At 46.1% G+C, this 26865-nt stretch overlaps 2 protein-coding genes across 8 annotated transcripts in view; one reads left to right on the top strand and one right to left on the bottom strand.

The window, feature by feature from the left end:
- Nucleotides 1-11019, top strand: part of kirrel3l (kirre like nephrin family adhesion molecule 3, like) — a 43147-nt gene extending 32128 nt beyond the window's left edge. For 2 of the 7 annotated variants that reach the window (XM_020041097.3, XM_010885047.4), the window contains exons 5-15: nucleotides 814-964; nucleotides 1951-2056; nucleotides 2191-2339; nucleotides 2468-2595; nucleotides 3788-3914; nucleotides 4924-5024; nucleotides 6179-6377; nucleotides 7919-8038; nucleotides 8295-8431; nucleotides 8561-8671; nucleotides 8825-11019. In XM_020041097.3, coding sequence (XP_019896656.1) covers nucleotides 814-964; nucleotides 1951-2056; nucleotides 2191-2339; nucleotides 2468-2595; nucleotides 3788-3914; nucleotides 4924-5024; nucleotides 6179-6377; nucleotides 7919-8038; nucleotides 8295-8431; nucleotides 8561-8671; nucleotides 8825-9340 — 1845 coding nt within the window. In that variant the 3' untranslated portion in view covers nucleotides 9341-11019. The remainder of the gene's footprint in view (nucleotides 1-813; nucleotides 965-1950; nucleotides 2057-2190; nucleotides 2340-2467; nucleotides 2596-3787; nucleotides 3915-4923; nucleotides 5025-6178; nucleotides 6378-7918; nucleotides 8039-8294; nucleotides 8432-8560; nucleotides 8672-8824) is intronic. The other 5 variants (XM_010885050.4, XM_010885051.4, XM_010885052.4 and 2 more) reach the window with 5 other exon arrangements.
- A 448-nt stretch (nucleotides 11020-11467) lies between these two features.
- Nucleotides 11468-26865, bottom strand: part of zmp:0000001114 (suppressor of tumorigenicity 14 protein homolog) — a 43746-nt gene continuing 28348 nt past the window's right edge. The window contains exons 10-19 of the mRNA XM_010885046.5: nucleotides 26366-26475; nucleotides 26076-26206; nucleotides 24993-25097; nucleotides 23283-23390; nucleotides 23046-23159; nucleotides 20446-20565; nucleotides 19749-19929; nucleotides 17562-17830; nucleotides 13148-13284; nucleotides 11468-12986 (exon numbers count right to left, since the gene is read on the bottom strand). Of these exons, the coding sequence (XP_010883348.1) occupies nucleotides 12825-12986; nucleotides 13148-13284; nucleotides 17562-17830; nucleotides 19749-19929; nucleotides 20446-20565; nucleotides 23046-23159; nucleotides 23283-23390; nucleotides 24993-25097; nucleotides 26076-26206; nucleotides 26366-26475 (1437 nt within the window). The 3' untranslated portion in view covers nucleotides 11468-12824. The remainder of the gene's footprint in view (nucleotides 12987-13147; nucleotides 13285-17561; nucleotides 17831-19748; nucleotides 19930-20445; nucleotides 20566-23045; nucleotides 23160-23282; nucleotides 23391-24992; nucleotides 25098-26075; nucleotides 26207-26365; nucleotides 26476-26865) is intronic.

Raw genomic sequence — 26865 nt, forward strand, 5'->3', positions numbered from 1 at the left:
GGAGGAGAGGGGGAGAGATGGCTTGGGGCTGAGTGAGGGGTGGTGACAGGGAGTGATGCAACTCGATCTAGCGTAAAAATGCTTTTTGTGTGTCTGGCTGAGGAAGCGAACGGCCTGGTCCATTGATTCAGCTGTCGGTCTATCAGTCCGTCCGGGGAATGGGCTCTGCCCTGCCCTTGCTCTTCTCTGGAGTTGCCTGTGAGATTACCTCTCTAAGCACCCCCCCCCCCCCCCCCCCCCCCCTTCAACCGCTAGAGCCCAGAAATACAGACACAGCCACCTCTGCCATCACTGCACACCGTCTGACAGGCGTGTGTGTCTGCGTGTGTGTGTAGATATATGTGTGAATGTGTGTGAGTGGTTGTGTCAGGACACTGCGTGCGTGCGTGCGTGCGTGTGCGTGCGCGCTTCCAAAGCGACGACTGATATCTCCTGAATCTACACCTTTCCTCACTTAGGCGTATTGATTCCTGCAAGCAATAAATACATTTAAAAGATGATGACAAACACGGAGCGCTGACGGGGAGCCTCTCTCAGAAATGTGGGAACAGCACAATATCCCCAAGCGCATCATAAAATATAGGATTTAACTGCCATGCCAATGGACAGGATGGCCATTTTAATGGCTCACATGTCAGGAAGATTGGTCTGGCAGTGTCACACAGATTCCTGGAGGGGAATGACACAGGAGGGCCTTATATGAAGCTATAGTTTTTCAAAACCCACTTAAACCACTCATTCTCTTTAGGGACACATAGCCAATCCAAAGGCCAATGAGTGTCCTCACCCCGTGTCTCCGGTGTGTCCCGCCAGGTTCGGATGGAGGACGGGAAGAGGGAGCTGGCTGTCAGCATGCTGCCCGTGATACCGGAGGACAAGGACTCCGGACGGACCTACACCTGCCGCGTCCTCAACCCCGCCGCCCCTGCCGGACGACAGACCTCCGTGACCATCAACGTCCAGCGTGAGTGTCCAGGTCGTCACTGGGTGTGGCCCACTGTCAGCCCGTGTGATGGGGTACGCCTCTGGCACACGATGGGGGGGGGGGGGGGGGCAGAGTCAGGTGGCCGCACGCTATGTAGTGTTCTTATGTCCGTGGATACTGGGTCAGACGCTAGTGTGGATGTTGGGACGTAAGTAAACCCCCGGAGGAAGAAAGTTAGGTTTGAGTTGACACGTGTAAGATCCATACACATGTCCTTACATGTGTTTAAAGTATTTATATATGTTAGGGATTGCTCAGGGGCTTCGGTTGAGTCGTTGCATTTCAGCAAGTGTAACTTGAAAGTTAATGGAAGAGCCGTTAGTTCTGCCAGCCTGAACATGCACTCGCCCCTTAATGATTCATAGACTCACCTCTCAGTGAGGCTCCCTTCCATATAGACCCTATCTAGGTGACACACACACACACACACACATACACACCAATACACACACACGCATACACACATACACACACACACACACACACATACACAAACTCACCCCTTCATATCATATAGACCCTATATAAGTGACACACACACACACACACATACACAAACTTACCCGTTCATATCATATAGACGCTATATAAGTGACACACACACACACACTTACCCCTTCATATAGACCCTATATAAGTGACACACACACACACACTCACCCCTCCATATAGACCCTATATAAGTGACACACACACACTCACCCCTCCATATAGACCCTATATAAGTGACCCACACACACACACACACTCACCCCTCCATATAGACCCTATATAAGTGACGCACTCCCCTTTAAAACTTACCACAGTGACACTTAGTGTTCACAGATTGGTGCAGTGTCCTTTCCCATCTCCCTTCAGTGGCACACATTTGGCCTTACTGTGGATCACACCCTCAGAGCGACAGAGGTTGTCAGCCTGACACGTTACATCTCATGGAAACGTTGCGTTCCCCTTCCACCCCGCAGATCCTCCGTCTGTCACGCTGTCCGTCCAGCCCCAGACTGTCATGGAGGGAGCAAAGGTCCTGTTCATCTGCTCAGCCTCTGCCAACCCTGAGATCACAGGTTACAGGTGAACACAACGTCTTCCCTTCGTGTCCTGTATTCATGTAATGCACTTGACAGGGTCACTGTCGACCATGTGATCCGGACCCCCAGATTGACTTTGTCAGGTGAGTTGACCTTCTGACCTTCCGATGGATCCAGGTGGTCCAAGGGCGGGGTGCCCATCTCGGAGGCAAATGGGGACAGCCTGGAGGTCACGGTGGACCACTCCTACTTCACAGATCCCGTCTCGTGTGAAGTGTCCAACTCAGTGGGCAGCACCAACGTCAGCACTCTGGTAGACGTGCAATGTGAGTAAAACCCATCACTGTACAGTTATAGCTGTAGTTTATCTGAGGACACATTTGTACCGTTTTGACCAGGAATCCATTAAGTCATATTGAATAGTGGACATTAATACCAGCTGTGTCCCTTCCAGTCGGTCCCAGGCTGCTGTCAGAGCCCATGCCCATGAAGGTAGACATTGGAATGGACGCTGCCTTCACCTGCACCTGGACGGGCAACCCCCCTCTGACCCTGGCCTGGACCAAGCAGGGCTCTAGCGTGGTCAGTAGTTCAGTCATTAGTTCACGTGTGTGTGTGCGTGTGTATGTGTGTGTGTGCGCTTGCATGCGTGGCGCTTCTGTGAATATGCGCGGTTGCAGTGTGCTTATGTTTTCAGTGCGAAATCCCACAGACATCAGGGCTGATGCTTCAGAGCCAGTCATTGTGATGACTGTCATGTTCACAAAGCTGACGGCAGGGGAGGTGACATTCTGTCATAACAATGCGACCAATAAATCAATCATGTCAACAGCTCAGACGCACTAGTTAAAAATCAACTGACACAATTCACAGCCGAGACCGGCTTCTCAAGCCACTTCTCACTCCAGAAACAACACCCAAGACAAAGATCATCTGAGGTAGCCTGCAAATGGGCCAGTTCCACCTTTAGTTTGCATCATCCTGGTTAAAAGTCTCCCACCCCACTAGACACAACACTATCAGCGCTCACTCCGTCTCCAGGGAGCCTTTCTCTCTGTGCTTAATAGGATTTCAGGCAGCTTTAGCCAAAAATGCCACCATTAAAGAGGAGAGAGCTGCAGGACGGCAGGGATGCTGTAAAAGCCATTCTGTCATCTCAATCTCTCAGAGTGTAACACCATTCTCAGGAAGAAAAAAAAACCCGGGCAGCGCTCTCTAATCTGCACACACCGGGCCTCACATAGCTACCAGTAATGGATTTATTGTTGCTCTATAAGGGCGGTTGAATAAAAAATGGAGAGTGGGAGTGAAAGGAGGGAGGGAGTAAATGGATTAATCACAGCTTGATGGAACGGTGAGATCAATGAGCTAATGAGTGAGCGGGTATAGAGCGAAGCTATAGCAGCCTCTAAAGGCTTAGGCGCACTCACGCCACGGTTCCACTGTTCTGCCGACCACCTTTAATTAGGACCGTCTCCTCAGCAGCGCGTTCACTCCAGAGGTGGCCGCTCAGAGCCGCAGTTAGAGCTGCTGTTAGAGCTCCAGTTAGAGCTGCTGTTAGAGCGCGAGTTAGAGATGGGTTGCATACTGTCTGTGATTAAAACCGCCGCGTTGCGATTACAATTAAGTGGAACCGAGTGTTGGAGCTGGAGAGAGGGGGAGTGACCATACAACCGCCTCCGTAGCTACCGCTATAAACTGCTGCTGAGAGGTTCATTCTTCTCTTCTACTGTCTCTCTCTTTTCTCTTATACCCCCCCCCACCATCTCCCCAGGTGCTAAGCAATGGTAACACCCTGCAGCTGAAGGCTGTCACCCAGGAGGACGCTGGGACGTATACCTGCAAGGCCATCGTCCCTCGCATTGGGGTGGCCGAGCGGGACGTCACCCTCACTGTCAACGGTAAGAGCTGAAGCACAGCAGACACGTGTCAAAATACCCATTAAAGCACCGGGCCCACACAGGCTGCCCACACTAGACCAATACCCCATCGCTCATAGGCTCAACGCTGACCACACAGCATTAGTCCAGGTGGCCCAGTGTGGACAACCCATACCTGGTGAAGGCAGCATTCACTTGACATAAGCTTACGTGTTCCCGTCTAACATGTCCACATTGGCACAGTCATAATGGAGGCCCACTGCAGGTTACAGCACTGGACCGATGTAGGCTCCTCGCATTGACTACTCACTAGCCCCAAGGCAGTTGGCCATAAGGGCACCTCTGACTGAAATATGCCCATAGGTTGACCCATTCCGATTGGCATACACAAAAAGTTTTTCAAATTTTTATTTTTTAGAGGCTTTATTAATGCCACTTCACAATACTGTTACTTTGTAGACATTAAAGAAACGGAAGCGGCACTCTCAGTAACAGTTTCTCAAAAATAACTTACGAACTTAGAGCCAAAAGGTTCTGTCTGAATAATGATGATTCAGAGATAATTGCCTTTAAAGTTTCCAGCAAAGAAAATCTTTTGCCTGTTTTCTTTCTCTAATGAGCCCTAGCGTCTGGACGTTAAGGTGGTGGGCTGAAATGCATGGGCTTCTGTGGGCTGGATTCTATTGGTCTGCTGTCAGCTAGACCGTGTTGCTGTAGTGGGGGTTCGGGTGGGCTTGTCCCTGCTGGACCATTGTGAGGTTCCTGCTGGACCGCTGTGAGGTTCCTGCTGGACCGCTGTGAGGTTCCTGCTGGACCGCTGTGTGGTTTGGCTGGGCCAACCTATCCCATGTACGGCTGTTTAATGACAGTTAAATGTTAATCATTTGTACGATGTCTACCCAACACTTAAGATGTGTTTCAACCAACTAACATATCGACCAGAGACTAAAGTCATGCATCTGATTTTCATGTCAGTGTCGGTCTCTCCTTCCCCACTTCTCCCTCACACAAACACACTGCCTCTCTCCAGGCCCTCCGATCACCACAGCAGACGCCACGCAGCACGCTGTCAAGCACTCCAAGGGCAAGCTGGAGTGCCTGGTGGGAAGCAGCCCCCCGCCTGACAAGATTGTAAGTGAGCCTCTCGTCTTTCCCGTCTCAGTGTTTGCGTGTGTGCGTGCATGTGCTCGCGCAACACGCGCGTGCCCAGTGAACCCCCATCAACCCATCCTCCCAGGCCCTATAACAGATCATTTAATATTTGCTCTCCCCCCTGTTTTTCTCACCGGCACATAAAAAGCACCACACACACACACACACACACACACACCCACACCCACCCACAGACACACACTCACACACACAAGGATGAGCGAGGGAGGCAGAGATGGCGGATGGAAATGTTAAGGAAGCCCGGACCATGCAGCTCAATTATTGGCCCGTCAAGCCTCTGCGGGCTGACCATGCCATGTGACCCTGGGTGCGTGAGCCGCTCCGAAACAGGATAATTAGGGCAGGAGAAAGGCATGAGTCCTGACTGGAGCAGCTTTAATGCCACTTTTTCCTAGCCACTGAAATTCAACACTACTGTTGTTTGCTCCTTGGGGTTTAAGGCCGGGTGTTTCTATAAAAGCACTTTGTGACAACTGCTGTTGTGAAAAGGGCTTTATAAATGAATTTGATTGATTTGATTGAGTCTGAGGCCCCTTAAGAATCTCCCTTTAAAACGTTAGCTTGTAGTCCCATCAGATTAAACACCCACCTGACCTGATGCCCCCAACCGATCAGAGGAAGCAACCAGTATTGACAGTTCTACCTTTGAAAGGAAGTCTAGTTGCGACCACAACTGACCTGTGGACGACGCTTAGTGTAGTTGAAGTGTTTGATTGCAGAAAGGGTGATTGGAGTAGTTGTATGCTTGTTGTTCAGCAGCCAGATCAAGTGTCGTACCGAGGCTGGCAGTGTTATGTTTTGATTTGATATGGCCATAAAGATGTGTTTATCCGCTACAATTAAACAATCAGTTTGTCATAGAGGAGTGTATGGAGGGGCGTTGATTGCAGAAATGATGTTTTTAGTTATTCAAATTATGCCCAGTTCACTGATGATTTTACGCCTGAGGCAGATGCCTCTTCTGCCTAATGATAAGTCTGCTTTTTAATAGGAAACAGCTTAAACGCACATCCCATTGTGGTGCTAGCCAGTTGAATGGAGGAGAACAGGTGAAAAGGGTCTGTGTACTGTATAAAAGACACCCCTGTCCGTCTCTCTGCTTCTGTGGCCAGGTGTGGACGTTTGGAGACATCACCCTGTCTTCAGGATCCTCCGGTCGTTTCTCGGTCCAGACTGTGACCAGCGACCATGGCGTTCTGTCCTCCCTGGTGCTGTCTGAGACACTGGCCCAGGACTTCCAGCTACGCTACAACTGCACAGCATGGAACCGTTTTGGAACAGGCACGGCACTGATCACCCTCAAGGAGCAAGGTAGGATTCTCACAGTCAGCCCAAGCAGTCCAACCAAGACAAGCCCCAGAGAGGGAGGGCAGCTTTAGGTTGAATAAAATCAGAACTCCAATTGAATGCTTATCTTAATTATATTATTTTAATCGATATAATTTAATCAGCAGATGGTGGCCTTAATGAATGCTTTGGGCCCATAACATAGATATCGACCAGAGACTAAAGTCAATTAGATCAGGCCACAGGTGTCCTGGGGCTGGGGCACGTGGGCTCTGTTAGCTCCGTGTCTCTCGCTAAGTGTGTGAGAGCTGCCCTCAAATGTACTTAAATAAGCACGAACACTCACAGACACACACAGACAGACACCAACGCAGACATGCACAGAAAGACAGACTAACACAGACAGACACCCACGCAGACATGCACAGAAAGACAGACTAACACAGACAGACAGACAAACATGGACAGACAGACTAAAACAGACAGACAGACTAACACAGACAGACACAGACAGACTAACACAGACAGACAGAATAACACAGACAGACAGACTAAAACAGACAGACAGACTAACACAGACAGACACAGACAGACTAACACAGACATACAGAATAACACAGACAGACAGACTAACACAGATAGACTGACACAGACAGACTAGCAGACAGACAGACTGCATACTTGAGCTGACGGAAGACAGGCAGGAAGAAAGGGAGGCCTTTATTGCAGTAGACACCAAAAATAACGTCTTTACCTGCAATTTACATCAACACAGCCTAGCTGGGGTCTCAGTAGGGTCTCAGCCGGGTCTCAGTTGGGTGTCAGCAGGGTCTCAGCAGGGTCTTAACCAGGATCTCAGCCTAGTCTCAGCCAAGACTCAGCCAGGGACTCAGCAGGGTCTCAGCCAGAGTCTCAGCCAAGACTCAGCCAGGGACTCAGCAGGGTCTCAGCCAGAGTCTCAGCCGGGTCTCAGCCGGGTCTCAGCCGGGTCTCAGCCAGAGTCTCAGCCGGGACTCAGCCAGGGACTCAGCCGGGTCTCAGCCGGGTCTCAGCCAGAGTCTCAGCCGGGACTCAGCCAGGGATTCAGCCGGGTCTCAGCCGGGTCTCAGCCAGAGTCTCAGCCGGGACTCAGCCAGGGATTCAGCAGGGTCTCAGCCGGGTCTCAGCCAGAGTCTCAGCCGGGACTCAGCCAGGGATTCAGCAGGGTCTCAGCCGGGTCTCAGGAGAATTGGGCAGTGCGCTGTATCTGTCTCCTGGAATCTCTAATTAGATTACTGTCTCTTGCTCCAATGCATATCAGGCCTTGTTACCCTTCCACCAGAGAGATTAGACACAATAGCCATGGCTGTGGACACGCAGGGAGCTTGCAGTGTGTGTGTGTGTGTGTGTGGGCGTGTGTGGACATGCCAACACACACTGCAGACAAATGTACAGTATATAGGAGCAGGCGTATGAGCAGGCGTTGGTATGTATTAGTTAGGGTCAGTTGAGTGGAGTTGTCAGCCCGGTGGATCTGACCCTGTCCTTTTATCTCTATGTCTGCCACTCCTTCTCCTCTCTCACAGAGGCCCTGCCCATGCTGATCATCGTCGGGGCGTCGGTGGGCGGAGGGTGTGTCCTGCTCATCTGTGTAATCACGCTGGTGTCCCTCTGCTGCAGACACACCGGTAAAGGTGAGGTCCAAGGTCAGATATGGGCCGGGGGGTGCGAAGGTTGGCTACGTTCTGGTTTTTCTTCATTCACGGGGATGAGTTGAAATTCAATGAATGCACTGAACATTGCACTCGTCGATTGAACAGACTGAATTATAATTGAATCGAACACAACCCTTTGCAGAACATGGTTAGGCTAGATGTTCACAAAAATCACAGACACAATCAAATACTTTGGTTTAGGAGCCAGAGGTATTAACTGTTTCACGTCTCTTTTGAATCCCTCCAGGTAAGAAGTGCACACGCCTCTCCAAGAGTGACATCAGAGTTCAAATCGTGCACAGCGACCACAACGCTACCCGGGGCAATGATGACGAGGAGGATGTCAAGGAGCCCATGGTAAATGCCTCCGTTCAATCCCTTTCAGTACGTTTCCAAAATACCTTTTTTGGCTTTACATAACAGTTTCCTATCATGTATATTCATGTTAAGAGAGGTGTTACAGTGATTATACTGTAACTAACAGATGTTGATGTTTCACCTTTGTAATTGTAGGGACTGTTGTTTCCTTCCCAGGCCCCCAACAGCAGTGAGTCCCCTGGGACATCCCGGACAGAACACAGCGACCTGCTGGAAGAGGAGGAGGACGAGAGGTCCGACATCAAGGTAAAATCCCTGAGGAGACACTTTTACAATGACTCACACGAGGAAAATAATGCCAAGCCACCTATTGACCATTTGTTGCGTGGGCTGTTTCGTTTAGTGTCAACCAAAAGTCTATCTACGAGGACATTAAAAAGCCGCTTTGCTCTCTCTCAGGACCCCACCAACGGCTACTACAACGTGCGCGCCCACGAGGACCGAGTCGTCCGCAGCGGTTTCTCTGAGTACGTGCCCAACTCCCGGCCCGTCTACACCCCGTCGCAGCTTCCGTCCCCCAGCCCGCTGTATGGCCAGCACACGGTGGCCGCCGCCACGCAGCCCCGCGTCTACGACTTCTCCCACCGCTACGCCACCACCACCGGGGCCCGGTCCACCTACGAGCAGCAGCAGGCGGCGGCCCAGCAGGCAGCGGCGGCCGCCCAGCCCGGCGCCGTCTACCCCACCGACCCCCTCTACAGCGGCTCCGCCTACCTGCCCACCGCGGCCACCTACGGCCGGGCCTTCACCAGCTACGTCAAGCCTGCCTCCTACGAGAAGGTAGACGCTTACGACCAGTCGGACCAAGCCAGCAAGGTGTCCAGCTCGTCCCGTTTCTCCTACGCGTCATCGCAGGTCTCTTCCCAACAGTCCGACTATGGACGACCATCACAGCGCATGCAGACTCACGTCTGACTGGACAGCGGGACGCGGGGGGGATGGAGTGCGGAGGACTGTTGAGGAGAAGCATTGGTCACCTGTACACAAGGTGCGACCCGACTAACATGATGAGGTCTGACTGGTTGGCCCTCCTCCTGGACATGTTTTGGGAGAAGATTGACATGACAGGAATGGCCTTCCTTATTTATTATTCAGTTGTCGTTCTGGGACTCAGTGGTCCCGACGGAGTCCCGACGGAGTCAACGATTGTGATGTGCCACTCACATTCCCTATCACACAACTAACTACTATTTGTGGTACTTGACCGTCAGACCCGATCCTATCGTTCATTCACGGCACTGGTTTTGTTTTACCAGTTAAGGGACGGTGGAAGGCGAAATGGAAATCCCCAGACAGAACCAGGCCATGGCCTAAACTACCTGGACCCTGAGCGTAGCGGACATTTTTCAAAAAGAACAGAATGCTAAGATAAACAAAATATGAACATGACAGACTGTGAACGCAAAATAAAAAGACAAAAGAAATTAAAGAAGTCATACATTTGTCATCATTTGGTGTTTGTTGGCATGAAAAAGGAATCTAAGCACATTAGTGTATCTCCATTCATTGAAAGAAGCCCGAGGTCCACAATGGCAGTCATAAAACCTTCTGCACAGCAGGCCAGAGCAGCCGAGGGATGTTGGAGGGTGCTCCATGGATTGTCTAATCAGTGAAAAAATCCTATTGGCTGAAGCTTTGAAGAAAGTATTTCCTAATAATGACTTGATGGACCAGTCGGTGTTGGTTACTGGGTAGTAAAAGCAGGAGTTATGAGAATTTGTATTCAGCCTGTCTTTGTTCTACCCTGGTGGTAGAACCCAACGATGGTGAACCCAACTATACTGCATAGTTGTTTATTAAAAGAAATAGGGAACTCGAGATTAATTCCAATATGAATCTGAGAATGTGGATTGTGAATTGTTGGCTATCTTTAAAGTTGAATGAACTTGAGGTACCATGTTAAATTTAAACAGGCTAAGATGGTCTGTGTGAAACTGTCCCTCTTCACACACTCCTGCTGTTGCGACACAATCAAGTAGCTTAAATATGTTTACAGAAACACAATACTACCCTGAAATACCGGCTAGATCAACTGTACAAAAGGGTGAAGAAGCACCATTCTTCTGTGTTGCATGCAGATGACGTGTCTAGTGAAACTCTTCAGCATTTGTTTTCCATGTCCATTCTACTTGTTTGAGAGATTGCTTACTGCACCTGGCTCAGTTGCATTCCGGTTCCGGTCCATAACAGGACCCTGTACTGCCATTTTGTCTCGAGCTGCGCAAATGGTCAGTTGGCCTGATTGGAGAAAAACGTCAACTAAGTGATACAAATAAAAAAGATCATTGCTTGTCTTTATTTTTATATTTTATATAAGCCTTAATGTACAGCTTGTAAGCTGCTCTATTGTAAAGTATCTTTATATTATATATAAATCTATATCTTCATTGATTTTATTTGGGTTACAATTTCTTTTTTTACCCTGTTCATTAATCACTGAATGCAGAAAAACTAACTATGCTTTTTTGGAACACAACTAATTGCCATTTGTTTATTTTCTTAATGTATTAATAATTTTATTTGCTAAAAAGGAGCCATTGTTGCTTGTAACTTTGTACACATATTTATATTTAAATAAAGCCATTTCAGATAAACCAGAGTGATTTGAGTACGTTTGCAGATGAGATGTACAGTAAGGTGTTGGGAGGAAACAGTAACAAAGCTGCCAATTTAGCCAAGTTGATGAATACATAAATTAGCAGCTCTGTCTGTGTTGATTCTCCTATGCGTGTGCTGAAGCTTAGCTTTTAATAAAGACAGATGACACTGCATCTCCACTGTTTGTATCACTATGTTTTACACCTGCATACCTGCTGCCTGTGGTAACGGCATATTGTTGTGACAAAGCTAAGTATTATGTGACTATTAGCTTGTCTTGTCACCTCTCGTCTTCAGCTAGACATAGGGAGAACAGTACAAGAGCTGCGCCTTCAGTACAATGTTAGCATGTTAAACGGCATGTCCCAAAAATATTTATCAGGTTATACTGGACACAGTAAACATTATAGGTGTCAGGACTAGTCAATGAAAATGTGCTGATAATTGAATAAAGTATGTTTATTGCATAGGATTGACATATTTTATTTAAAAAAATCAGAGGAATACAAACAGAAGAACATAAATGCAAGTAAAATATTAGTCTTTAAATTACTTATATTTAGCACCACCTCAAATGGAAATATTTGGGTCTGATCAAGTCAGTGACTATACAAATGCAGTCAAAGAAAACCAATACAATCTAAACCGTTAAAAGGAAGATCAAGATTGTTCAGTAATGTACACTGTTTGACGGGTGAGAAAACTGCTAATTGTGCTGCTCCGGCGTCCTTCTAAACCTAACTGATTTGCTTGAACTGCCGTGCGCAATGAGTGAATACGCTCATTGCACTTAGTCCAACTGGAAAATGGAGACAAGTGTAATATCCCAACAGATCTGATGCTCCATTTTAGTAAGCCTATATAGAGTTATATCAGAAAGACCCAGGCTGCAGGGGCTATATAATTTAATAGGACTCTTAGAAATGTATCAATTGATCATGCCCTTTGAACTCCAGAGAGATGGATTACATTTAGAAGAAAAATTATCATTAGTTAGGTTTTGTATGAGCTTTTCATAACTATTAGAGTTGTCATCTGAGACATTAAAGATAACTTTATGGTTTCTGTTTGATAAACAGTTACAAGGACGATATGCATAATTAAGTCCTTGGTTTATTTAAACAGAATGCCATTTTCATATGGAATTTTAGCGTTATTTTTACCCAGAGTGCCCTCAAGTGGACCTGTGCATCAAACCACAATCTATGTCAAAAGTCCCTTAAAATAACTTTGCATTGTGAGGTTGTATTTTAAGACTTAGCAATTCATGTTGGTAACAACTCCAAATTCAGGTGTTGCACTATTTGACCCCAATGCTTTTTAATGAAAATTGTGAAACAGTACTCAACATTCTCCACATCTCAGAAAATTTGCAGGTGAAGACCGCTGGTAAAGTGATACATTTTATATATCTCTATCTGATATTATGTCATACCTCCCTGAGATAATTTGCCATGTCTATCGGCAAAACAAATACCAGAGAACATAGTCTTCAAAATATACATACTCTATAATCTACACATTATTCTAAAAACCAGTGGAACATGACATGACTGACAGAGGTACAGGGGTCTTGCTGCCTCCTGGGGTCTTTGAAGACCAAATCCCAACCCATTTGAAGTCATTCATCTGAGCAGTATATGGCCCCATGCAGGCCTTCAGTAGGTGGCTGGGGATGGCTCGATGGACTGCTGTGGTTTTCATGGAGAGACTCATTTTCAATCAGACCCAATGTTCCGTGTTCCTTATATTTGTCTCGTCAGAACCCACACAGTCTCCCTCCACCTCCTCCTCGTCGTCATCAAACCCCTGAGGTCTGGCGGATCCAGTCTCTCAGCTTGGTGACACGTGAGTAGACACCAGGCTTGTTCCGACGAGCACAGCCCTCACCCCAGCTCACAATACCCGCCTGAAACCATTTCCCATTCTCCTCGAAGCACACCAGAGGACCCCCTGAGTCTCCCTAGTGATGAGAAAGAAAAGCATTAAGAGCACAAAGAAAGGCATTAGACACAATACAGTCCATTTACGTGTTAGTGTAACTAGTGTGCATACAGTTCTGTATGAGAATGTATGCGCGCGTGCATGTTAGCTATACTGCGTGATTGTGCGCGTTCTGGCAACCTGACAAGCGTCGACCCCTCCAGCCAAGAACCCGGAGCAGAGCATCCTGGAGGTGACCTGTCCCTCAGTGACCACGTCACACACGGTGTCGTTAATGATCTTCACCTCCGCCTTCTGCAGAAGCTGTGCTGTGGCACCTGATCACCACCAGAGACACAGAACACCTGTAATATAACTCAGAGGAGACGACCTTCATGCACGCCAACTACTGCCAGCGCAGCCACTAATGCTAATGGTCTGGCTTTGTCTTGACTAAACCCCCCCCCCCCCCTGCCTCCACGAGAGAGAGAGAATTCTAGTATGAAATCTGGATGTAGAGGAGAGGAAGAACAAGAAAAGAGGAAGGATTAAAAAAAGATGATGCGAGTGAGATGAATGGAGTGACATGATGACAGATGAGGGGGAAGGAAGGACAGAGGGGGAAGGAAGAGAGGCACATAATGAAAACAGGGATTAAGAAACAAAGGGATGCCATGAATGAAAGACAAATGAGGTAAGATAAGGAAAGGGTGAGGGAAGCAGGAGAGAATAACGAAGTCATTCCAATTCACAGATTTTTGGAATCCTTCAAAATAAGTCCCCATCCGTATACTTTGTTAATAAAAATACAGCTCTGGACAAGATTAAGAGACCACTGCACCTTTTACTTTCCTTTCCAAAAAAGTCAAAAAGGAAGGTTTTGAGTGAGGAACAGAAGGGTTAGAATTAAGAGACCACTGCAAACTGAACGCTTCTGTTCTTCACTCAAAACTTTCCTTTTCGACTTTTTTTGAAAGGAAAGAAAAAGGTGCAGTGGTCTCTTCATTTTACTATTACAAACGTACTGTGTTTTATATTTTACTCATTTCATTAACAGGACTCAACACAATTCCCTGTTTGTTGACTCTCAGTAAAAGTTCAACAGATCCACAAAATACATGCCTGGGGGAGTGTCACTGCCCCCTCACTAGCCCTTGGAGTGGCCAGTCATTTGTTCAAAGTGAACTGTTTTTAATAATGTGCTTATCATTTGATCACATCCTTTTTTTTTTTTATTATGTAAGCTGCACTGCTATTTAGTTTTATTGTAAACTGCCGAAGGGCTCTGTTGTGGAACAAGTATTTGTATTAATATTTCAACAAATCCACTAGGACAGTGGAACAGAACAATGGCACTGAAATGTATAATATAGTTATTTATTAGAACAACTTCAAATGCAGTAGTAGTAAGGGTGGTAGTAGTAATAATTGTGGTGGTAGGAGTAGTAGTAATAGTGGTAGGAGTACTAGTAATGGTGATAGAAGTAGTAGTGAGGGTGGTAGAAGTAGTAGTAGTATTGGGAGAAGTTGTAGTAATAGTGAAAGAAGTAGTAGTAAGGGTAGTAGAAGTAGTAGTAATACTGGTAGAAGTAGTAGTAATATTGGGAGAAGTAGTAATAATATTGGGAGAAGTTCTAGTAATAGTGAAAGAAGTAGTAGTAAGGGTGGTAGAGGTAGTAGTAATACTGGTAGAAGTAGTAGTAATATTGGGAGAAGTTGTAGTAATAGTGAAAGAAGTAGTAGTAAGGGTGGTAGAGGTAGCAGTAATAGTGGTAGAAGTAGTAGTAAGGGTGGTAGAAGTAGTAGTAATAGTGGTAGAAGTAGTAGTAATAGTGGTAGAAGTAGTAGTAAGGGTGGTAGAAGTAGTAGTAAGGGTGGTAGAAGTAGTAGTAATAGTGGTAGAAGTAGTAGTAATATTGGGAGAAGTTGTAGTAATAGTGAAAGAAGTAGTAGTAAGGGTGGTAGAGGTAGCAGTAATAGTGGTAGAAGTAGTAGTAAGGGTGGTAGAAGTAGTAGTAATAGTGGTAGAAGTAGTAGTAAGGGTGGTAGAAGTAGTAGTAATAGTGGTAGAAGTAGTAGTAATAGTGGTACACTATATGGTTAAACGTATGTGGACACCACTACTAATTATTGAGTTCAGGTGTTTCAGCCACACCCATTGGTCACAAGTGCATAAAATCCAGCACAGTCATAGGATGCCACAAATCCGTTTTTGATCTGCCCGGTCTACTGTAAGTGCCTCTGGAAGCAACATCAGCACAAGAACTAGGTATCAGGGGGTTCACAAAATTGGTTTTCATGGCTGAGAACCTGTACACAAGCCTCACATCAACATGTTCAATGCCATGCGTCGGCTGGAGTGGTGTAAAGCACGCCGCCACAGGACTCTGGTGCAGTGGAAACGTGTTCTTTGGATTGATGAATCACACTTCTCTATCTGGCAGTCTGATGGACAAATCGGGTGTGGCGGATGCTAGGAGAATGCTACCTACCGGAATGCATAGTGCTTATTGTAAAATGTGTTGGAGGAGTGATAATGGTCAGGGTTTGGGGTAGGCCCCTTAGTTTCAGTGATGGTGGTAGTAGTAGTTACGGTGGTAGTAGTATTAGTAACAATGGTAGTACTAGTGGTAGTAGTAGTTATGGTGGTAGTAGTATTAGTAACAATGGTAGTACTAGTGGTAGTAGTAGTTATGGTGGTAGTAGTATTAGTAACAATAGTAGTACTAGTGGTAGTAGTAGTTATGGTGGTAGTAGTATTAGTAACAATAGTAGTACTTGTGGTAGTAGTAGTTATGGTGGTAGTAGTATTAGTAACGATTGTAGAACTAGTGGTAGTAATGGTGGTAGTAGTAGGTATGGTGGTAGTAGTATTAGTAACAATTGTAAAACTAGTGGTAGTAATGGTGGTAGTAGTATTAGTAACCATGGTAGCACTAGTGGTAGTAATGGTGGAAGTAGTAAGTATGGTGGTAGTAGTATTAGTAACAATGGTAGTAGTAGTTATGATGGTAGTAGTATTAGTAACAATGGCAATACTAGTGGTTGTAATGATGGTAGTAGTAGGTATGGTGGTAGTAGTATTAGTAACGATTGTAGAACTAGTGGTAGTAATGGTGGTAGTAGTAGGTATGGTGGTAGTAGTATTAGTAACGATTGTAAAACTAGTGGTAGTAATGGTGGTAGTAGTATTAGTAACAATGGCAATACTAGTGGTTGTAATGATGGTAGTAGTAGGTATGGTGGTAGTAGTATTAGTAACAATGGCAATACTAGTGGTAATAATGGTGGTAGTAGTAGTAATCCCTTCATTAAAGGACATTTATTTTGAATGGAAATCACAGCCTTGTTCTTGCTAGGTCTTTCTTATGCTTGCAGGTGGAAGGGAAGAAAGAAGTCTAAGCATGTAGAGAGAGAGATGAAGGGAAAAGACGAATGACATGATGAAAAAGAAAAGCATGTCACAGTAAGAGTGATTGAATGTGTTTAGTAGAGAAACCAGTACAAGAAAATGTTTAGTATGTGGGGTGTGCTAACTTTGCACCTGTCTCTTTTCCTTTTAAAGTAAATCCATTGCTGGTCAAGCACAAGAAAGTATTTGACATAATGAACATGAGCATTTGGAAGCATTCAACATATGTATTGTAAATGATACTGGTCCATAACACCACAAACATGCCGGACGCGGTAATTATATGCAAGACAAATACCAAAACCAAATTTGAACTATCATATTAATTCAAAACACACATTAAAGATTCATGGACATTTGAACTGGATGTTAGCAATCACGAAATGACAGATTAGGGGTGCGCCGGTCTTATCAGGGTGATTCAGATGTTCCTTCACTCACATTGGTGGTAGTTTAAAAAACAATCCTGACAGTTTAAATAGCATATTCACACAACTTATTTTTATAGGCCTTACATTAACAAAACATGCAGATAAATAATGCAAGGATGCTGGGTAATCTAAGTCTGCTCACTTCCACCAATGGCTGTTTCACATGTGCCGTTTTACGTGTCTTTTCTGCACTCAACTTCTAATAATCTGTTGGTTCAAAAACATGTCGGGGATTAGTAATAATAGAATTCAAGCACTGGCTTAATTTATAGAATTATAGACGCTTTTTCAATCCTTTAAAGGGGCGATTCATTTCACACAATTGGGCCTCGGGAGCTACAGAACTTTCTTGAATAAATATAAGAAATAAATATCTCCATTTTATGTTCTCCACCTTTTCATCAAGGTTTTGTTTGAAGATGTGATAACATTCAGTGCCAAAAAACATGCAGAAACGCAACAAAAATAAAGACAGGGATCTTTGTGGAATGTTGACCTGGAGTCAAACAAAATCACTAGGGTTTGAGAAAGAAACCAGACTAAAAACAAACTCGGCTTCCCTTTTATAAGTTATCTCTCCTTGTTCATCTTTCAGTGACCCACGTGGGTTAGAATGCTTGTGAAACCCAGAAGACAGGAAATGTTGGACTTGGAGTGCATTGAGGGCGCAAGAGGGTTAGACAGATAACATTTATGTTTGCAATGATTTTGCATGCAAAGTGTCCCATCTAGTCAGGGTGCAAGAACCTTAAAGAAAATATTTGACCCCCACCTCCTTCACGGAGCGTGCCCCAGCCTGTGACCCAACAGGGAATGCCAGCAGGGAAGAGGTGGGAGCTCGTGGGTAGGCAGATGGGCTGAATGGTGTTGGTGAACACCAGCGGCTGGCTCAGTTCCAGCAGGGCCACATCGTAGTCATAGGTCATCTGGCTGTAGTCCGGGTGGGTGATGATGGTCTTCAGAAGGCGCTGCTGAGCAATGTCCTGCTTGTACTGGTCCTGCATCCCACTGTATGTCCACCAGTTGGAGGCTATGTGGTTCCTAGGGAGGAGATGGAACAGAGGGCACAGGAGGGTAACATTATTCATAGTTATTCTGCAGGCCTTTGAAATCTTACTTACTTGAAACATTTTACTTTTGTCAGAGTTGAGGAGTCGGATGAATTGATTGTGGGTACATTTAACAAGCCTATAGGGAAATGGTCTGGAAGTCTTATTGGAAAGTGACCAGTGTGGGTGCAGACATTAGGTCCAGCCAAGGCAGCCACACACTAGATGAAGATTAATTGATTTATGAACTAATAAGTCTATAATAAATATTTAATTCAGTGTTTCCCAATCCTGGTTCTTGGGACCCAAAGGGTGCACATTTTTGTTTTTGCCCAAGCACTCACACACCTGATCCAATTGAAAGACTTGATGATAGGTTGATTATGTCAATCAGTGGTAGGGTAACATTTGAAACAGGTGTGTGAGTGTTAGAGTAAAACCAAAAACGTGCACCCCTTTGGGTCCCGAGGACCAGGATTGGGAAACACTGGCTTAATTGACTGAAGCATGAAATGAAGTGTACGTTTACCTTCTCCTGCTATAGGATAGGATGTCAACGTACTCATATATAGTTTCTCCACAGAATGAGTGGGTGCTGTCTACACATATGATATATTCCACAAACAGGAAGGAAACTGTTTCTCTACCAAGCTGACTGTGATTTTGAGGAACCAACTGGAGCAGCAGAGCTCAGTAAATCTCTTTTTCTGTTCATGAAACTGCCGCATTGCACAGCTACATCATCCCCTACTGTGACTGGCTCTCTTTGCACAGCTACATCATCCCCTACTGTGACTGGCTCTCTAAATAGGAAAGACCACATCCATCCAAACACATTGGTGTTGGATCATGTTCCAATCTAGGGCATAGCTAGTGCTCCACCTAATGGCAGCCCACAGAATTACTACCAATATACATACTAAAAGCGGCTTTGAAGCAAACTTGGCCCTTGAGGCATTTCTTCTAAACGGTATAATCATCAGGGACTAATTTCTCAGACATGGTAATGTGTACAGCACTGTTTACCCATTACCCAGATTGGACTTCTTTCTTAGTATTAAATCTATTAACAGGTTCCCTAAACCTAGATCTTCTGGAATATTGTAGAATAAAGAGAATTTTGCAGTTAACTCAGTGATGAAAGAAAGCAGAGTAGCCTTAAACTATCTCCGGGCATGGGAAAGGAGGACAAAAATAGAGGCGTTTGAAAGTATGGGAGCATGGGCTTTAGAGGCTCCTGAAAATGTAGTGCCACAATGGTAGATTCTGCCCAAGAATCAGTTGGATCACTATGGTAGAATCTGTCTGTGAATCAGCAGGATCTCTATGCTAGAACTTGTTTGTGAATCAGTAGGATGTCTATGGTTGAATCTGTCTGTGAATCAGTAGGATCTCTTTGGTAGAACTTGTTTGTGAATCAGTAGGATGTCTATGGTAGAACTTGTTTGTGAATCAGTAGGATCTCTACGGTAGAACTTATTTGTGAATCAGTAGGATGTCTATGGTTGAATCTGTCTGTGAATCAGTAGGATGTCTATGGTTCAATCTGTCTGTGAATCAGTAGGATGTCTATGGTTGAATCAGTCTGTGAATCAGTAGGATGTCTATGGTAGAATCTGTTAGACACAGAAGCGAGAGGTGTGAGTGGTGCAATGGACACAACCATGCATGGATACTGAAAAAAGGAATCAGGACAAGAAGATTCACTACAGTACAGCGCCCAGGAACTACCCAGGGGTAGGATGGGATTGACAAACAAAATAAGCGTGTAGAGAACCACAGTGAAGCAGAGTGAAGAGATCAACAGGAACGGGAATGGGCAGGGAGGGAGGAAGAGCAGGGACGCTGGAGGAGCAGGGATGCTGGAGGAAGAAACCTGGGAGAGCAGAGCAGGACTGTGTGTAACTCACTCAGGGCTGCTGGTTTTGAAGCAGTGGGCGGCAGACAGGAGCCACTTGTTGGAGATGATTGACGCGCCACACACATGCCCCATGGTCTGGAAGTGCAAGCTCACCTGCCAGGGCCACTCCCCGACCTGCGCGTTCTCTCCCCCAACAATGCGGTTCAGCTTGTAGGGCCGGACACCACAGTCTGTAGAGAGGAGAGACGGGGGTGGGTGGAGGACAGGGCGGGTGTGATGATTACCGATGAACAGAGAAAGGGAGCACGTGACGTGTCTTAAACTTGACAAAGCCATCTTGGTGCTGAACCGTGTGGCTTTTTGAATTTGTAATAAGGCTACAAGGCACAATAGTTGATCAAAAACAACGCCAGAGCCTGAGGCTTAGACACGGGGGACAGCACAGAAATATTCACAGATGTCAAAGAGTTCTCAAACAAAGAATCAAATAAATAAAAGCTCAGGATGGAGGCCCTCCGGCTGGGGCTCTGCAGATAGTCAGACCCTCAAAGGGCAGCTCCACACTGACACTCTGCTCCACTATCATTAACACGAGGAACACAGGGGAACTTACAACTGGTTTCATGTGCTAGTCAAGGTTTTGCATCAAACGTCAATTATTGTCAATCAATTTTACAAGCACGGTAAACGACAATTGAAGAGAGAGCTGCCCAGAGGACAGGAAGATTCAGAGAGCCTCATCTTACCACAGCCCAGCTCGTCGGATCCGTCAGTGCAGTCTTTGACACGGTCACATTCAGCATTCACCTTGTTCACACAAGTCTCATCCTTACATTTAAAGCTGAAGTCAGAGCAGATATCAGGGGCTGCAGAGTGAGAGACAGAGTGAGAGACAGAGTGAGAGACAGAGTGAGAGACAGAGTGAGAGACAGAGTGAGAGACAGAGTGAGAGACAGAGTGAGAGCGGGAGGGGGAGGGGAGGGAGGGAGGGAGGGAGAGGGAGAAAGGAAGAGAGGTGGAGGATGAAAGGAGGTTTGAAGTGTTTCAAAGTCAAAACCCACCAAAAGATAATAACACAGACTGCATTTTTGATAAAAACAATCACATTTTTCACACGGTGAAGGTGCTGGGCTACAACACACGGTGAAGGTGCTGGGCTATAACACACGGTGAGGGTGCTGGGCTATAACACACGGTGAGGGTGCTGGGCAACAACACACGGTGAAGGTGCTGGGCTATAACACACGGTGAGGGTGCTGGGCAACAACACACGGTGAAGGTGCTGGGCAACAACACACGGTGAAAGTGCTGGGCTATAAAACACGGTGAAGGTGCTGGGCTATAAAACACGGTGAAGGTGCTGGGCTATAACACACGGTGAAAGTGCTGGGCTATAACACACGGTGAAGGTGTTGGGCTATAACACACGGTGAAGGTGCTGGGCTATAACACACGGTGAAGGTGCTGGGCTATAACACACGGTGAAGGTGCTGGGCTATAACACACGGTGAAGGTGCTGGGCTATAACACACGGTGAAGGTGCTGGGCTATAACACACGGTGAAGGTGCTGGGCTACAACACACGGTGAAGGTGCTGGGCTATAACACAAGGTGAGGGTGCTGGGCTATAACACACGGTGAAGGTGCTGGGCTATAACACACGGTGAAGGTGCTGGGCTATAACACAAGGTGAGGGTGCTGGGCTATAACACACGGTGAGGGTGCTGGGCTATAACACACGGTGAGGGTGCTGGGCTATAAAACACGGTGAAGGTGCTGGGCTATAACACACGGTGAAGGTGCTGGGCTATAAAACACGGTGAAGGTGCTGGGCTATAACACACGGTGAAGGTGCTGGGCTATAACACACCGTGAAGGTGCTGGGCTATAACACACCGTGAAGGTGCTGGGCTATAACACACGGTGAAGGTGCTGGGCTATAACACACGGTGAAGGTGCTGGGCTATAAAACACGGTGAAGGTGCTGGGCTATAACACGGTGAAGGTGCTGGGCTATAACACACGGTGAAGGTGCTGGGCTATAAAACACGGTGAAGGTGCTGGGCTATAACACAAGGTGAGGGTGCTGGGCTATAACACACGGTGAGGGTGCTGGGATATAACACACGGTGAAGGTGCTGGGCTATAACACACGGTGAAGGTGCTGGGCTATAACACACGGTGAAGGTGCTGGGCTATAAAACACGGTGAAGGTGCTGGGCTATAAAACACGGTGAAGGTGCTGGGCTATAACACACGGTGAAGGTGCTGGGCTATAACACACGGTGAAGGTGCTGGGCTATAACACACCGTGAAGGTGCTGGGCTATAACACACAGTGAAGGTGCTGGGCTATAAAACACGGTGAAGGTGCTGGGCTATAAAACACGGTGAAGGTGCTGTACTCCACATTGATTGATTGTACAATTTGTAGTAATACAACATTAATAATAAAGATTGGAAACAGGTGTGTACATCATGTAAAGTATCACTAGAAATACTAAACTCAAGTAAACAAGAAAACCAACTGGACGAAGACCAGGGTGGAAAATGTACATTGGATGGCAGCATGAAGAGAATGTGTGTGTGCATCCACCTTTGGGAGTGTGACAGACTGTGATCGTGTGTGTGTCCATTGTAAGTAAATGAGGTAGTGTGCGTTTCGTGTGTGAGGAAAGGGTGTGGGGAAAGATTTCGCTCCCTTTTCCTGAGGTTCAATATTAACTCCTTTTTGTTGTTGCTTTGTTACGTTACGAGGGAGAAGTTGTTTACCTGGCACCACTCTGTCTCATTGTTGTTGTTTTGTTGTGTTGAGGGAGAGGGACCAGTTGTTTACCTGGCACCACTTCACTCTCTCATTGTTGTTGTTTTGTTACGTTGAAGGAGAAGTTGATTACCTGGCACCACTTTACTGTCTTATTGTAGTTAGAAATCAGGCCTAACACTGTCATGACATAAGCCTATTAAAGATGAAGCAGTGGACGTGGTCAACAGTCAAGGGGGAACAGGAAGTTCAGGAGGGGGCTGAGCATGATAACAGTCAGTGCAAAAGAGCTGATGTTGCCTGCAACCTGGGTTGGCCCATCAAGAAGTCAAGGATTTAGGTGCACAGGGCTTGGTCCATCCCCAGGCCCACAAGCTCCCTGTTGTGCTTTGAAAGCTTGATGGTGTTAAATGCCAAGCAGCTAAACAGTATCCTGACATAGTTGCTCCTCTACAGGAGAGCGGGGTTGCAATGCGCTGGCGTCACCTGTGGCTCCATTATGGTGGGATTCTGACTGCAACAGGCTCAGGTAGGCAGGAATGATGGCGGCTGTATTGTGTCTGTGGGTTGCGGGTTGACTTACAGGCTTTACACGACGCCTCATCACTCCCGTCGATGCAGTCTAGCTTAGTGTCACACACCACATCATGAGGCAAACAGACCCCGTCACCACACCTCCACTCAGTCTCTACACAGCCTGAAATACAGATTGGGGGTGGAGTTAATGTAATGGCAACACAATGCCAAGTTACGAGTCAGTACAGAGGCACCTTTAAGGATAGCACGATGGGCTCAGCATTACGGACTGTACAGCACTCACCGCAATGCTTCTCATCACTGCCGTCCCCACAGTCGTCGACGCGGTCACACACCCAGTACTTGGGCTTGCACATCCCATTGGCACACGCAAACTGGTCTTTTTCACAATCTAGAAAAAATGTGTAGGAAATACAGAATACAGAATCAGAAGCATGTTTCACACTAAGACATACATCCCTGAAAATGTGCCATGCCATCATTTGGATGTATTTAAGACGTGTATAACCTACTTGTACTGGGGATGCACTGATAAGAAAATGATTGGTCAAAGCCGATTTAATTCTGATGTTGTCATTTCAGTAGCCTGGAATAAAATAAATAGTGGCTGCTTCTAATTTCACCAAATTTCACCTTTTGGTCAACCGACCTTCCTCAGAGCATACCCCAAAACATAATGTTACTCTACAAAACATTCCATGAGTGAGAGTAGTACTGTAGCCAAATATAGTTTTACCTTACTCTGAATGAGCTCCAGGTATCTCTAAGGCTAGCCAGTCTTTAGAGCATGTTGGATAACTGCAGAACTTTCTATTTATTTTTGAAGTAAGAGTTTGGATGTTTTTGCATCACAGCCTTTTACACAAACCTCCACAAGTCATATCGTTCTGACAGCCAGAGAGCCCAGCCAACTGAAGTGTATAGAAGACAAGGACGTGTGAAGGTTTGCACTAGTAATAAAAGGCAACGTTGCATGATAGACTGAATCTAAACATTTCAGTACAGACTGTTTCTTTCAGCAAACTCAGTAATGTGTGTTTTTTGAAAGAGGTTTTCAGCCAACCTTTCGTAAACAGTAGCTACTGTCAAGCAGCATCATGCTACAGGGCTGCTTCTGTTCAGTGAAGACAGGGGCTCAGGTCAGGATGCATGGGACACAATGAATAACTCCAAATATCTAAAGGTTTTGGGGCAAACCCTGCTGCCCTCTGCCAGACAGCTGAAGTTAAAGAAAGATTTCACCTGGCAACACAACAACGATCCAAAGCACACAGCCAAATCAACCAACAAATGACCTGCAGAAAAGAAGGTCAATGCACTGAAATAGCCCAGTCAGAGCCCAGACCTCAATATTACGGAAAATCTGCAGACTGACCAAAAGACTGCTGTGCACACGAGATTGCCACGCAATTCTAAACTATCCATTTGTTTTTCAGTAAAATACAATCTAAAAGGTAATAATAGATTTGACAATATTGGTCTTGAATTCAGCCAATATATAAACAAAAGATGTATTTTCAATATGCATGTTTGGACTTTTTTAAACCAAAATATATTATTAAAAAATGTCACATTCATTTTTGAATAAACATACATTTTTCATGAAATGGCAACTATTTCATGTAATGAAATTATTTTCAAACTTTATTATTTAATCAATATATTAACAAATCATATAAAAATACAGTATAAAACAAAGTACAAAGAACAAAAAATACAAAATTTAACATTAATTTGAACTGTAATCCCACATAATGTCCTGGAATGTCCAGTTTATTCAGTTTGAAAAAAAGCTATAATAGAGTCAATATTTGATAGTGGTTTTTAAGGTAATCGTTTTCTTTTTTTTTTTTTACATACATTTTGCTATTTTTTTTATGTATTAATGTTGATGGTAGATAAAAAAAGGATTAAAGAGGGTACTGACAACGTGAGTGAGGAGGCTAAAGAGACAGCAGTGTGAAGTGGTCAAGCAAGGCCCCAGTCTACTTACTACAATTCATTTCATCGCTCCTGTCCCCACAGTCATTCCAGCCATCACAGTGCAGCTCCTTCTTGATGCAGATCCCAGTGGCACAGGGAAATTGGTTGGGGCAAGCTGGACAGTGGGGAGAAACCAAAGGGGAGACAGAGAGAGAGGGGGAGAGCGATGGGGAGAGGGGGAGAGACAGAGAGCGATGGGGAGAGGGGGAGAGACAGAGAGCGAGGGGGAGAGGGGGAGAGCGATGGGGAGAGGGGGAGAGACAGAGAGCGAGGGGGAGAGGGGGAGAGCGATGGGGAGAGGGGGAGAGCGATGGGGAGAGGAGGAGAGCGAGGGGGAGAGCAGGAGAGACAGAGAGCGAGGGGGAGAGCAGGAGAGCAAGGGAGAGAGCAGGAGAGACAGAGAGCGAGGGGGAGAGACAGAGAGTGATGGGGTGGCGAGGGGGAGAGACAGAGAGCGAGGGGGAGATACAGAGAGTGAGGGGGTGGCGAGGGGGAGAGACAGAGAGCGAGGGGGTGAGACGGAGAGTGAGGGGGTGGCGAGGGGGAGATACAGAGCGCGAGGGGGAGAAACAGAGAGCAAGGGGGAGGCGAGGGGGAAAGACAGAGAGCGAGGGGGAGAGACAGAGAGCGAAGGGGGGGCGAGGGGGAGATACAGAGAGCGAAGGGGGGGCAAGGGGGAGAGACAGAGAGTTGAGGGGGAGAGACAGAGAGCGAGGGGGGAGAGGGGGAGAGCGAGGGGGAGAGGTGAGGGATGTGAGAGAGAAAAAAGGAGAAATATTACAGAGGAGTGTGAGGTACAACAGAGTATATTCAGCCCATCAGTCATGCTGCCATCTGCACATCCCCATTGATCAAAGCAATTAGAAATCCATTACGGCCCGTCTCACAGACAGCAGCACTGTGACTGTGAAGTGGAGGAGACTGAGACTGACAGGGACAAATAAAACAGACAATAAACAGGCTCCCATGCTGATTAGTGGACTTGTGATATGTCAGAGCTATAGTGAGCAAACCTCCGTCAGTGAACCGCCTACGACTGAGTGTCAGACACTGGGTTTAGGACACCAGTTCAGTTGTCATGGAAATGACTCACGGTTGGTAGGATCATATGCGTTGTAATAAGCCAGGAAGCCTTTGTCTGTATAGGACTGGTCAGAGTGGAACTTCACATCCAGATTGTTGGAAGTGCTGGTCAGGGCAAGAGAAGGCATCTCTCCACAATACCTGACACAAAGCACAAAACATCTGTACAAGCACTGACAACAGCTAATGTAAAAAAGGGGATAATACATTTTATTTATTTATTTAATTCTGTGTTGAGATCATGTTATACTGGATGTATACTTTAAGCATTATTACCAGTAAGCAGAGTAAAAGTCTTACTTAGTGCCCATGACCTCTATGTAGTCCTTGTGACACACCCTGGTGTCTACTCCCGGCTCCTTCACACGGAACATGGTGAACTTGACACGCACCAGCTTCCCTACAGGGACCTGCGACACAGGATGTGGAGTGCTATATTACTCTATTAACCAGGACTCTATTCATGTGAACACATACAGTGTACTGCTCCACACATATTCAGGGTATTCCTTCAGTAAGCACTTCAAAAAACATGGAGTGGTGTTTGAAATATGAAGAACTCTTGACTTGCTCAAATCAATCCATTGATTTCAAATCTACAAGGGGGATGTTCTCAAGTTGAATAAAGTAAACAGAATGGGCACCAGAGAGATGGGAATAACAGAGCGAGATGGGCTTAAAAGGGAGAGATGGGTTTAAAAGAGAGAGATGGGCTTAAAAGGAAGAGATGGGATTAACAGAGAGAGATGGGATTAACAGAGAGAGATGGGATTAACAGAGAGAGATGGGATTAACAGAGA

Source organism: Esox lucius, chromosome 20, assembly GCF_011004845.1.
Source record: "Esox lucius isolate fEsoLuc1 chromosome 20, fEsoLuc1.pri, whole genome shotgun sequence".
Taxonomy (NCBI): domain Eukaryota; kingdom Metazoa; phylum Chordata; class Actinopteri; order Esociformes; family Esocidae; genus Esox; species Esox lucius.